Source organism: Anabrus simplex, chromosome 1, assembly GCF_040414725.1.
Source record: "Anabrus simplex isolate iqAnaSimp1 chromosome 1, ASM4041472v1, whole genome shotgun sequence".
Lineage (NCBI taxonomy): Eukaryota > Metazoa > Arthropoda > Insecta > Orthoptera > Tettigoniidae > Anabrus > Anabrus simplex.
The window spans coordinates 1086344987-1086359825 of NC_090265.1; the positions used below are offsets into that span (position 1 = coordinate 1086344987).

General features: G+C 39.2%; 1 protein-coding gene across 1 annotated transcript in view; it reads right to left on the bottom strand.

The window, feature by feature from the left end:
• Positions 1-14839, bottom strand: part of LOC136858025 (protein disulfide-isomerase A5) — a 268246-nt gene that overhangs the window by 197230 nt on the left and 56177 nt on the right. The window contains exon 2 of the mRNA XM_067137231.2: positions 4775-5004. Within this exon, the coding sequence (XP_066993332.1) occupies positions 4775-5004 (230 nt within the window). The remainder of the gene's footprint in view (positions 1-4774; positions 5005-14839) is intronic.

Here is a 14839-nt window from a genome sequence, read left to right on the forward strand (position 1 = left end):
GCAAGACTGCAGTATGTCCCCTCTCCTTTTCAATGTTTATACAGAACAGGTGGTAAAGAAAAACAAAGAATAATTTGGAAAAGGAATCATAATCCAAGGAAAGGAAATCAAAACTCTGAGATCTGTCAATGATATTGTTATTTTATCTCAGTCTGCAGAAGATCTGGAGAAACTTCTGAATGGCATGGACACAGTCTTGGAGAAGAGTACAAGATGAAAATAAATAAATCCAAAATAAAAGTAATGGAGTGCAGTCTAATGACGTCAGGTGGTGCAGGAAATATTAGATTAGGAAACAAAGTCTTAAAGGAAGTAGATGAACATTATTACTTGGGCAGTAGAATAACTAATGATAGCAGAAGCAAGGACAACATAAAATGCGGACTAGCACAAGCAAGGATGGCCTTTCTTTAGGAAAGGAAGCTGCTCACTTCAAACACTGATATAGGAATTAGGAAGACATTTTTGAAGACTTCTGTATGAAACATGATGGCAAACATAATTGGCAGTCATATGAATTTTAGAAAGCAATGGAAGGATATGTATAGATACTTTAAGGCAGAAACAAGTTCCAGGAAGGACATTCCAGCGATCATTAATGAACAAGGAGAGTGTACATGCGAGGACTTAAAGAAAACGGTTTCAGTCAGCGATATGTGAAGGTAGCTGGATATAAAGATAATGTCCTGATAGAGAAGGCAACTATACTGGCGAGATACTGAAATTTACCTACGATAATAAAGGCAATTATGAAAAGATACAAAAGTCAAAGACTAGAAAGGCAGCTGGGAATGATAAGGTTTCTGGAGATATATTAAAGTCTATGGGTTGGGGTATAATGTCATATCCCAATTACTTATTTGATTACTGTTTGCAAGAAGGAGCGATACCAAATGAATGGAGAGTTTCAATTTTTGCCCCAGGGTATAAGAGAAAGGGTGACAAACATAAAGCAGATAATTACAGGTCAGTCAGCTTGACATGGGTTGTTTGCAAGCTCTGGGAAAGTGTTCTTTCTGATTATACCAGACATATTTGAGAAATTATGAACTGGTTTGATAGAAGGCAGTTCAAGTTTATGAAAGGTTATTTCAATGAAGCTCAACTTGTAGGATTCCGCCAAGATATAGCAGATATTTTACATTCAGAAGGTTAAATAGACTGTATCACTATTGACCTATCCAACGCTTTTGATAGGGTAGATCATGGGAGATTACAGACAAAAATGAGGGCTATTGGTCTGGACAAATGAGTGGCTCAATGGGTGGCTGCATTTCTAGAAAATAGAACTCAGAGAATTAGGGTAGGTGAAGTGAATAAGAGGGGGATCCCACAGGGCAGTATTTTTGGACCTTTATGTTTTCTTATATATATGTTTTCTTATACAGTATATATAAATGATACAAGTAAAGATCTGGAATCACAAATAAGGCTACTTGCAGAAGATGTTATACTGTATAGAGTAGTAAATGAATTGCAGGATTGTGAGCGACTGCTGGGAAACTTCAAAAATGTTGTGAAATAGACAGCAGACAATGGTATGAATGTAAATGAGATGAAAAGTAAAATTGTGTCACCAAGAGGAAAAGTCCTGTCAGTTTTAATTATTGTGTTGATGGGGTGATAGTACCTCATAGGGAACAATGTGAGTACCTAGGTGTTAATATAAGGAATGATCTTCAATGGAGTAATCATACTCATGAAGTAGTTAAGAAAGGTTGCATATCCCTTCACATGATTATGAGAGTATTTAGGGGTTGTAGTAAAGATGTAAAGGAGTAGGCATATAAGTCTCTGGTAAAACCAAAGTTAGAGTATGGCTCCAGTGTATGGGACCCTCACCAGGCCTAATTCATATGAGAACTCGAAAAAAATTCGAAGGAAGCAGGATGATTTGTTCTAGGTGATTTCCAACAAAGGAGTAGTGTTATGAAAATGTTGCAAAGTTTGGGCTGGCAAGATTTAACAGTAGTGTTGGCTACTGAATGTATGATTCGAAGCAGTGTATCGATTCATTCAATTGTCCGAGTGAATCGATTCACAGGAACGGCGAGCTCACGGCACACGATTCAGCTTACTCCCAGCGGACAGTGCTGAGTGGCGCACTCACTGGACGTTGACGGGGAGACGAGCTTCCGCTGCAGCGAGACAGTGTATCATGGCACATCGAAAGAATCGTGAACGAGCGCGGCTCAGTGAGACACGATACACACGGCTCCTTATCGGCTCACTGGACACGCGGAGAGCCGAGCTTCCGCTGCAGCGAGACATACAGTGAGCCATGGCACATCGAAAGAATCGTGAACGAGCGTGGCTCAGTGAGACACAAGATACACACGGCTCCTTATCGGCTCACTGCAGCGAGACATACAGTGAGCCATGCTACACTGAAAGAATCGTATGCTATAATGGACTCTCGAGCTCAGCTCATTTGAAAATAATACCCATTTGCATTCAATGTCCTCTTCTTACAGGGAGGTTTAAATAATAGATGGATTTATTTGCAGTGTTAAAAAGGTAGTCACAACATAATTCTGAAGTAGCTAGTAAGTAGGTAGGCTATCAGGTTATACTATTTATTAGTTTAATGAATCTTACAGTAGTATTATAACTTAGTTGACATTTGACAATTAAACTCGACTCTAGCCTGCCCTATGACTAAGAGTCATGCTCATGACCACTCAAAAGTACCTGTTTTATATTGGGAAGAACGGCTCAGTATTCTCTCAGTTCATATGTCACATCGTTGCACAAGACTTCAATCATATGTGGACAGACGCAATAACAGTATGTTGAATCAAAAAACCAGCGGGCTACTGTACATCTCGGGTAGCCTATACAAAATATGACTATTAAAAACAATCCTCAGCTGATAGAAAAATATATATTTTTTAATGACCGAGCGAGTTGTCGTGCGGTTAATATCGCGTGGCTATGCGCTTGCATTCGGGGGATGGTGGGTTCGAATCCCACCGTCGGCAGCCGTTAAGATGGTTTTTCTGTAGTTCCCCCATTTTCACACCAGGAAATGCTGGGACTACCTTCATTCAGGTCATGGCTGCTACCTTCCTAATCCTAACCTTTCCCACCCTGCGTCGCCGGAAACCTTCGATGTATTAGAGTAACTAGCATTTTTTCTAAGAAAGGAGTTAATAGTATGAAGACCAGATGGCAGCTGCGAGCACTGAATGCTGTTGCTGCTGTCTTACCAGCACATACTACACAGATGCAGTAGGAGCGGTGACCAATGAGCCGTGAATCGGATCACTGTATCGATTCAGTAACGTGAACGGAATCAAATGAATCGATTCAGTAAAATGAATCGAATGTCCCATCACTACTTGACAGTAAGCAGACAAGGAGCTCGACTATGTGGTACGTTTCCAGTTGTCAGTAGGGAGCTGACATGGAATGAAGTAAGTAGAAGAATAAGCTTGAATGAAGCTTTTAAAAGTAGGAAAGATCATAATATAAAGTTGGTATTCAAGGGGACAGACTGGGGCAAACAATTTATAGGATGACCGGGCGAGTTGGCCGTGCGCGTAGAGGCGCGCGGCTGTGAGCTTGCATCCGGGAGATAGTAGGTTCGAATCCCACTATCGGCAGCCCTGAAAATGGTTTTCCGTGGTTTCCCATTTTCACACCAGGCAAATGCTGGGGCTGTACCTTAATTAAGGCCACGGCCGCTTCCTTCCAACTCCTAGGCCCTTCCTATCCCATCGTCGCCATAAGACCTATCTGTGTCGGCGCGACGTAAAGCCCCTAGCAAAAAAAAAAAAAAAAAATTTATAGGATGAGGATTAAAGGATTGCAATAAATTACAAGGGAAATGTTCAATAAATTTCCTAGTTCGTTGAAAATATTTAAGAAAAAGCTAGGTAAACAATTGATAAGGAATCTGCCACCTGGGTGACAGCCCTAAATGCAAATCATTGATACTGACTGATTGAGATCTTTTACATGTGGATATGGTTGAGATCTTTTACATGTTGATATTGTACAACGTGGAATGCCAAATCAACTTTCCTTCATCCTTTAAAAATCTGACTTCTCCACAGGGTATGAACCTGCAATTTTAGAATCCCGGAAGCCAAGACACTACCACAGATGCACAGTGGGAGCTGTTCATTTCCATCACTTTCTACCACAATCATTCCTACTCTAACACTTTTCTTCAAAAGACTAATAATTCTTTTCACTCAAATTGGAAAGGGGGTACATGGTCTTAATGTTAAGCTCCGCAAAACTTGACTAGGCCATTAGGGTTTGAAAGGAACAAATGGCTGCAAGATTATGATAGGAACAAACACAAAGGATAAGCACAATGACAGCTTTTCAAATTTCTGTACAACAGATGATTTTTCAGTAGCACAGTAGTTACCACATAAGGCTCAAAATCTGGAGCCTTGGGGTTGAGATCTCTAATTATTTCGAACTTTTACAAGATATGAAATGAAGTCCATGTCACAATGTTTTGCAGTACACCTTGTTTACCACCCTGTTTGTATACTGCTGGACTCTTTTCTCATTAATCCTAGTTCTTTTCGAACCTCTCAGCCTCCAATAAGTTCATTTTTGCTCTCATAAGTTTATTATGGGTGCAGACATCCACACTCTTCAAGGACACCATTAATGACCAACAATTTAACTTTTTTTTTTTTTTTTTTTTTTTAACTGTGTCGCTGATTCTTGTGTAGCCTATATCTGGCTTCCCCAAAAGTTTCAAATTGGCAAAACAAAATAAGATAGATCAATGAATAACAGGGATACATACCCTGAGCAATCCACCAGCAGCATGGTGCCCTGCCCTTTGATGGTTTCAGCAGCTTCTCTGAAAATCTTTATCGTCGGAACAGCTTGTTTTACAGAACTAACAAAACAAACAAGGACATTGTTCTTTGTTCGTAAAATCTTTTTGAATTCTTTAAAATCTGTAACCTCTTCTACAGCAGTCTTTACTACATTCTGTTTAGCAACATTCTTAGGAACTTCGCATAATAGGACCTGGAACAGTAAAAACATTTAAACTCCACAGGATATTTCAAATCATACATCTAGAGAAATGAAGGAATTTTAAAATGAATAGTCAAAATTACACTACTACGATTTCCAAGCATACAAGGACATTGTTTTTTAAATATATACTGATGAGCAAAGAAAGGTAACACTATACTATACAATACAATCACTACTGATCTGCATTTAGGGCAGTCGCCCAGGTGGCAGATTCCCTATCTGTTGTTTTCCTGGCCTTTTCTTAAATGATTGCAAAGAAATTGGAAATTTATTGAACATCTCCCTTGGTAAGTTATTCCAATCCCTAACTCTCCTTCCTATACATGAATATTTGCCCCAATTTGTCCTCTTGAATTCCAACGTTATCTTCATATTGTGATCTTTCCTACTTTTAAAGACACCACTCAAACCTATTCGTCTACTGATGTCCTCCCACGCCATCTCTCCACTGACAGCTCGGAACATACCACTTAATCGAGCAGCTCGTCTCTTTTCTCCCAAGTCTTCCCAGCCCAAACTTTGCAACATTTTTGTAATGCTACTCTTTTGTCGGAAATCGCCCAGAACAAGTCGAGCTGCTTTTCTTTGGATTGTTTCTAGTTCCTGAATCAAGTAATCCTGGTAAGGGTCCCATACACTGGAACCATACTCTAGTTGAGGTCTCACCAGAGACAAATATGCTCTCTCCTTTACATCCTTACTACAACCCCTAAATACTCTCATAACCATGTGCAGAGATCTGTACCCTTCATTTACAATCATACTTATGTTATTACCCCAATGAAGATCTTTCCTTATATTTATACCTAGGTACTTACAATGATCCCCAAAGGGAACTTTCACCCCATCAACCTAGTAATTAAAACTGAGAGGACTTTTCCTATTTGTGAAACTCACAACCTGACTTTTATCCCCGTTTATCATCATACCATTGCCTACTGTCCATCTCACAACATTATCGAGGTCATCTTGCAGTTGCTCACAATCTTGTAACTTATTTATTACTCTGTACAGAATAGCATCATCTGCGAAAAGCCTTATCTCTGATTCCACTTCTTTACACATATCATTAATATATATAAGAAAACATAAAGGTCCAATAATACTTCCTTGAGGAATTCCCCTCTTAATTTGTACAGGGACAGATGAAGCTTCACCTACTCTAATTCTCTGAGTTCTATTTTCTAGAAACAGAGCCACCTATTCAGTCACTCTTTTGTCAAGTCCAATTGCACTCATTTTTTCCAGTAGTCTCCCATGATCTACCCTATCAAATGCCTTAGACAGGTCAATCGCGATACAGTCCAATTGACCTCCTGAATCCAGGATATCTGCTATATCTTGCTGGAATCCTACAAGTTAGGCTTCAGTGGAATGACCTTTCCTAAACCCAAACTGCCTTCTGTCAAACCATTTACTAATTTTGCAAACATGTCTTATATAATCAGAAAGAATGCTTTCCCAAAGCTTACATACAATGCATGTCAAACTGACTGGCCTGTAATTTTCAGCTTTATGTCTATGACACTTTCCTTTTTATACAGGGGCTACTATAGCAACTCTCCATTCATTTGGTAAAGTTCCTTCATGCAAACAATAATCAAACAAGTACTTCAGACATGGTGCTATATCCCAACCCATTGTCTTTAGTATATCCCCCGAAACCTTATCAATTCCAGCTGCTTTTCTAGTTTTCAACTTTTGTATCTTACTGTAAATGTCATTGCTGTCATAGGTAAATTTTAATTCTTCTTTAGTATTAGTCACCTTCTCTATCTGGACATTATCCTTGTAACCAACAATCTTTATATACTGCTGACTGAATACTTCTGCCTTTTGAAGATCCTCGCATACACACCCCCCTTGTTCATTAATGATTCCTCGAATGTCCTTCTTGGAACGTGTTTCTACCTTGAAGTACCTATACATACTCTAACCATTTTTCACTAAAATTTGTATGGCCGCCAATTATGCTTGCCATCATGTTATCCTTAGCTGACTTCTTTGCTAGATTCAATTTCCTAGTAAGTTCCTTCAATTTCTCCTTACTTCCACAGTCATTTCTAACTCTATTTCTTTCCAACCTGCACCTCCTTCTTAGTCTCTTTAGTTCCCTGTTATAATATAGTGGATCTTTACCATTCCTTACCACCTTTAAAGGTACAAACCTATTTTCACATTCCTCAACAATTGCTTTAAACCCATTCCAGAGTCTGTGTACATTTTTATTTACCGTTTTCCACCGATCATAGTTGCTTATTAAAAACTCCCTCATGCCTGTTTTACCAGCCATATGGTACTGCCTAACAGCCCTAATTTTAATCTCTTCCTTTCTTTCACATTATTTTTAATTACCACAAAAACAGCTTCGTGATCACTAATACCATCTATTACTTCGGTTTCTCTATAGAGCTCATCTGGTTTTACCAGCACCACATCCAGAATATTCTTCCCTCTAGTTGGTTCCATCACTTTCTGAATCAGGTGCCCTTCCCATATTAACTTATTTGCCATTTGTTGGTCATGCTTCCTGTCGTTCGCATTACCTTCCCAATTGACATTTGGTAAATTGAGATCACCCACTACGATCACATTCCTTTCCTTATCGTTTCCCACATAGCTGATTATCTTATCAAATAATTCTGAATCAGCATCTGCGCTACGCTTTCCTGGTATGTACAATCCAAAGACATCTAGTTGCCTATTATCTTTAGAAATGAGCCTTACCCCTAGAATTTTGTGCTTGTCATCTTTAACTTTTTCGTAGCTTACAAATTCTTCTTTCACGAGAATGAATACTCCCCCTCCTACCTTTCCTATCCTATCTCTACGATACACCCTCCAGTTCCGTGAGAAAATTTCTGCATCCATTATATAATTTCTCAGCCATGGTTCAACTCCTATTACAATATCTGGTATGTATATATCTATTAAATTACTTAATTCTATTCCTTTCTTAACAATACTTCTACAGTTGAGCACTAACAGTTTTATGTCATCCCTATTTGATTTCCAGTTGCCTGTTCCCTTAACACCGCTGCCTACCGCACCCTGTTTCCCTCAAGATATTTGAGAACCTGAGGTATTTAAATTTTAACATTTCTCATGCTCTCCTATGAAACTTGATAATGTGCTGTGAATCTTAGGAAACATTATCAAAGATTACCAAATGGAGTGAACTCAAATAGGCAACAACAGACCATCCCATATGTCTAGTCCTATGCAACTGAAAATGACTGCCTCTCACAAGAATGCAAATCTTTGTTTCCATACCTGAATTGTTACCTCCATGTGTGAGGGAGGAATTCTCTGACCTACTCGGTGTTAAACAGCACTTTCAGGAGTGAAGATACCGTTGGAACCCGGGATGATGCTAGGGCAGTAGTGTTGGTAAAAGACATACACAGCTTGTGTTATGTGGCCAAGTTGTTACACTTAGCCCCATCTACAATTTTGCGTACCAAGCAAAGGTATTGAGAACTGAGTACATACTCTCACAGGCCAGGATCAGGTAGAAGGTCAACTTCTGCAAGGGATGACCAGTTCTTGCACCTTCAAATTCTGTGCGACTGGCACAGTACTGTGATTCAAGCCAGAAGTTGCCTCAAACAGGTATAAGGTGTGAATATCAGTGAGTAGACAGTGAGGAGGAGGTTACTTGATGCTGAACTCTACTCCAGAAGACCTGCTAATGGAGTAGAATGTGACACGTCAACATCAAGAGCGGCTTACATTTTGCAAGAGATCGTTGGAATTGGATTGATGAAAAGTAGGGAACAAACCGTTCTCTTATTGAGTGAATCTCGGTTTAATCCCAGATCCCCAAATGGATGAGAAAGGGTGTAGAGTAATGTGGAAATATATATTCTCCAAGCAAATTTTCTTCATCCTCATATGGCAAGATAAGTCCATCAGTACCTCGACGAAGCAGGGATCCAACTGATGCAATGGTGTTTTGGAAGAAAAATGCATAGTAATAGTCCAGAGACTATACAGGAACTGTGAGAAGTCCTTCAAGAAGAATGGGAGTTCATTCCTCATGAGGACATTGTGGCACTCATTAAGAGTATGCATAAAGGTTTTAAGCTGTGATTCATACCAGAGATGGCAACACATGTTTCTGAAAGTGTGTGTGTGATTGTGCTGAAATGCAGTGCAATAGTAACCTAACCATAACATTTGAGCAAAAGGAAACTAAAATGAACAGTCCTTAAACAATGTTAAATTTTGATAGAAACAAGGCTGAATTTAGCAAGTTTATTATCCCTATGAATAACTTGTGGTAAACTCTCATTTCTCCCAACAAAAATTGCTCTGGATATTTCATTGATAGCGAGTTGAATGACAATCATAAAGATAACAACAGCAAGCACAAGTTAGTCGTTGATTTTAATAATGTACATAACTTTCTTTGCAAAATCTGAAGTGTAGCGTTCTCTCTTTTTCTTTTTTTCTCGTCCTTGTATGTGAATAAAATCACATTTAATCTACCTATTCCAGAAATATTATTTGAAGTAAATTATTAACAAAGAATAAGCTTTTTCCAGAGGACCTACTTTATCAAAAGCAACACACAGGTAACATCAACAGCCATACGTAGCACAAACATGAACTCTGCCTTTGTCATAGTTATCACAAACCATTCCTAAGAGTGGGAGGGGAAGAAAAATTATAAGTAAAATCTTTTATTTACATGTCTGTGTTGTTTCACTGTCATAAAAATAATATGTAATCTATGCATAATGTTTTCATGAAAACATTTTTATTATTGATGTTTTTATCCTACTGAGCTCGATAGCTACAGTTGCTTAAGTGTTGCCAGTATTTGGGAGATAGCACATTTGACCCTCCACTGTCGGCAGCCCTGAAGATGGTTTTCCGTGGTTTCCCATTTTCACACCAAGCAAATGTTGGGACTGTCCTTTAATTAAGGCCATAGATGCTTTCTTCCCACTCCTAACCCTTGCTGTCCCATCATCACCATAAGACCTATTTGTGTCGGCACGACGTAAAGCAACTTGTAAAAAAAAAAGAAAGAAAAAACTCTAAATAGTGACATTTTCACATACTTTCTCGGTACACAAGTAAAATTTCACAGATCTACAAACAGTGTGTATCGTACTCATGGAGAGCAATGGGTGTCAAGTAGATAAATTCAAAACAACATTACAAAGATGATTATTACTTATCATGATGAAGGATTAAATAACTGAATGAACACCTTATAATCAGTTGCAATCATCTGGAGCTTCACACTGCATAGCTACCATTCTTATGACAATAATACAGTTGAACCTGCTTTATACGTAACTCTGTTCTACGTAATTCGTATTTGTACGTAATTTCCTTTATGTCCCGGCAAAATATAATTTAAAAGCGTGATAATTAAACCTTATTTATACGTAATCCGTTTATACGTAATTCGCTGTTATACGTATTAAGTGTCAGTGAAATAAAACTGAGTTTTGCGTAATTATAATAAGAATGTGCTTTTTAAAAAGAAACTACTTTATTTACGAAGTTTCCTCTTTTTCGGCGAAGGCGGAAGTAGAGCGATCGGGTTTCGGTGCTGAAACAGAACACAGAGTTTCGCCGAGTGACATTGTTGACCCTTATTTACTAGCGGCTTAACAAAGGCGAGTCCCCTTCGCTCCTCCTTTACCTTCATCGTTTTTGACACGCCGCCAAAGATTAAGATACATTACAAGCAAAGCGAGCGGTTTCGGTGCGGAAACAAAAGAAAATGCAGTAAATTTGTTTGAATATGAGAATGTCTTTCGTGGGAACAACGGAGAAGTAAAATGTCCACGGTGCCGGTATCTGGTGTTTACTGTTGAAAAGTAGTTTTGTCATTCAGTTGCTTTTGATTAGCCACGGAGAACTGAAAATGAAACAATCCAATCCAATCAGCAACTGTTTCCGCAAAGCTGGTGTCTTACTACAAGAGGCTGCCTCTAGTGATGATTATGGGGACGAAGTTTTGCCTGGCAATGAGCTAACGCTACCGGAGGGTGTAGAATTCGATACTTTTGTGCATTTCGATGACAATCTGGCTGTATGTGGAGAAATACCGGATGAAGAGATTAATGCTGTTGTATGCCAACAACGCGGATGGGCCAGCTACAAGCGATAGTGACAATGGAGATGACGACTTGAATCTTGACACCTGAACTAAGTGAAGTGTTAAGCGCAATCTAAGTGCGTAGGCGTTACATCAGTGCGAAAAGTTGTAGTGAAAATGCTTTGAATTCATTACAAAGTTTGCTAAAGGAGGTTTATACTCTTAATGCAAGAAAAGTGAAACAAGCCGAACCATCTAATTTCTTTAAGGCTGGGCCAAGTTCAAAATAATATTTTCTTTCTTAACGTATTTACAGGGTACTTACAGGAGTTAGACAAGGCTGTAATCTTTCACCTTTGCTGTTCGTAGTTTACATGGATCATCTGCTGAAAGGTATAAAATGGCAGGGAGGGATTCAGTTAGGTGGAAATGTAGTAAGCAGTTTGGCCTATGCTGACGACTTGGTTTTAATGGCAGACTGTGCCGAAAACCTGCAGTCTAATATCTTGGAACTTGAAAATAGGTGCAATGAGTATGGTATGAAAATTAGCCTCTCAAAGACTAAATTGATGTCAGTAGGTAAGAAATTCAACAGAATTGAATGTCAGATTGGTGATACAAAGCTAGAACAGGTCGATAATTTCAAGTATTTAGGTTGTGTGTTCTCCCAGGATGGTAATATAGTAAGTGAGATTGGAGATTGAATCAAGGTGTAGTAAAGCTAATGCAGTGAGCTCGCAGTTGCGATCAGCAGTATTCTGTAAGAAGGAAGTCAGCTCCCAGACGAAACTATCTTTACATCGGTCTGTTTTCAGACCAACTTTGCTTTACGGGAGCGAAAGCTGGGTGGACTCAGGATATCTTATTCATAAGTTAGAAGTAACAGACATGAAAGTAGCAAGAATGACCGTTGGTACAAACAGGTGGGAACAATGGCAGGAGGGTACTCGGAATGAGGAGATAAAGGCTAATTTAGGAATGAACTCGATGGATGAAGCTGTACGCATAAACCGGCTTCGGCGGTGGGGTCATGTGAGGCGAATGGAGGAGGATAGGTTACCTAGGAGAATAATGGACTCTGTTATGGAGGGTAAGAGAAGTAGAGGGAGACCAAGACGACGATGGTTAGACTCTCTTTCTAACGATTTAAAGATAAGAGGTATAGAACTAAATGAGGCCACAACAATAGTTGCAAATCGAGGTTTGTGGCGACGTTTAGTAAATTCTCAGAGGCTTGCAGACTGAACGCTGAAAGGCATAACAGTCTATAATGATTATGTATGTATGTATGTAACGTATTTATTATTTGCAAGGATTTACACGTGTAGGTCTATTCCATTGGTTTTTCAGTAAATTTGTGATGTATTGCGTAAGTCTGACTTCTAAGTAATTCTGAGTTAAAAGTAGTTTTTTCTTTTCCCCTTGATTTACGTACAAGTCAGGTTCAACTGTATATGTGGGAATAACTGAAATATCACATACAAACACAGGAAGGAGATGTACGAGATGCTTTCTCTCCCATCAAACTGATTACTATCCAATAAACAACTGGAATGTTCTGACCATGTCAAATTTTGGTTTGTAGATTTATGCTGATCAGAGTTAAAAATTATGTGTTGGTGGTGTTGCTGTTTGGGTCATCAGTCCATAGAATAGTTTGATGTAGCTTCCATCCCACTCTATCCTGTGCAAACCTTTTCATTTCTATGTAATGACTACAGCCTACATCTACTCTAATCTGTTTGTAATTTCATGCCTTGGTCTCCCCCTACTTCCATCTATACTTCCTTCAAAACCCAACCGAACGAGTCCTGGGTGTCTTAAGATGTGTCCTATAGACTTCAAAGTCTACTTCTAGTCAAATTTCATCAAATCATTCTTTTCTCACCACGTAATTTGATTTAGCCATCTAACCTTCAGTATGTTTGGTTCCATGGCTAAATGATTAGTGTGCTGGCCTTTGGTCCAAGGGGTCCCAGGTTCAATTCCTGGCTGGTTCGGGAATATTTACCTTGATTGGTTAATTCTGATGGCTCAGAGGCTGCGCGTATGTGCCATCTTCAGCATTAGAATTCATCATACGTAGGGCCCCATTCTCAGAGGCGTGCAGGTCACCTATAAGATGTCAAATTGAAGGACCTGCACCAGGCCTCTCCAGAAGCCACACACTTGTTGTTGTTATTGTTATTATTATTATTATTATTATTATTATTATTATTAACTTCAGCATTCTTCTGTAACACCATATTTCAAAAGCTTCTATTCTCGGTATTTCTAAGCTAGTTATTATCCATGTTTCACTTCCACACAATGCCATATCCAGTCAAAACTTCTTCAAAAACATATAATTCCTTTATCAATGTTTGTAATGAGCAAATTTATTTTCTTAATAACAGCCTTCCTTGCTTGTGCTGGTCTGTATTTTATGTCGTCCTTACTTCTGCCATCGTTGGTTATCCTACTACACAGGTAACAAAATTTATCTACTTTAAATTTCCTCATCTAATATTTCCTACATTACCTGACTTTTGTGTGGCTGCACTCCATTACTTTATAATACCAAGTGCATTGGCACTGCTGGTGGCTACAAGTAGCCTACGCAGTGGCCTCCACGGTATGCACTAGCCAGCGTCTTGGTAGGTGTGCTAGGTACCAACTGATGAGCCCAGCCTAGCACACGGGGGCAAAACGCTGGCAACCAGGAATGAGTTAGCTGGAAAATTTATAATGTCCAATAACGGACCATTTATATTGGTATTATAAATTTACTCATTCGGAACAAATATTTCAGGCTCCCTATGGGAATCAACATCTACATCACATCTATAGCACAGGTCAATACAGGTCTTCTGGACCACTTTCCACATCAGATACTCTCAAATTAAGTCCCTAAGGACCCTGTCATAGGCCTTCCATATGAAGTCAAGACGCAGTCCTCTGTTCCTCTCTTACAGAGGTATGGATACTATCCATAGTTTCTCTGCCTTTCATGAACTCCAGCTATTTCTCTGCGATGATGTCTTCCTTCTAATTCCTCAGTCTTCTTTCCAGAACTTGCTGTATCCACTTCATGGCATAGCATGTCAACTTGATGGGACAATAGTAGGTGCAATCCTGCGTGCCACCGTTCCACTTGTAGATAGGGACCAGTACAATCCATCTCCATCAAACCAGTATTTTTGGCTCTTCCAGGATTATATTCAAGAATTTAGTCATTTTCACTAAAGTGTTTATAATTTCTTCAAAATGTTCATTCCAACAAGTTCGGATTTCCTCCCCTTAATCAGTACTCTGTACTACCTCCAGATCCTGCTTTGCCTTTAGTCTGTTCTTCGTTATTCTGAATTTTTTTTTAATTTTTTTTTTTTTTTTTAGAATTGGCTTTACATCGCACCGACATAGATAGGTCTTATGGCGATTGTGGGATAGAAAAGGCCTAGGACTGGAAAGGAAGTGGCCATGGCTTTAATTAAGGCACAGCTCCGGCATTTGTGTGGTGCGAAAATGGGAAACCACAAAAAACATCTTTAGGACAGTGGGGCTAGATAGAACCCAATAACTCCCGGATGCAAACTCACAGCTGCGCGCCCCTAACCGCATGGCTAACTCGCCTGGTCTGAACATTCAGTTTCCCCTCATATTCAGGTTGTTGTACCAGTCTTCAGTAGCCTTAGATTTCACCTAGCAGACTATTTTACTGTTCGTTTCACACTTATTTGTTGTTGTTAGTCGTTTAGTCGCTTCCGACTTTTTGACCCCATG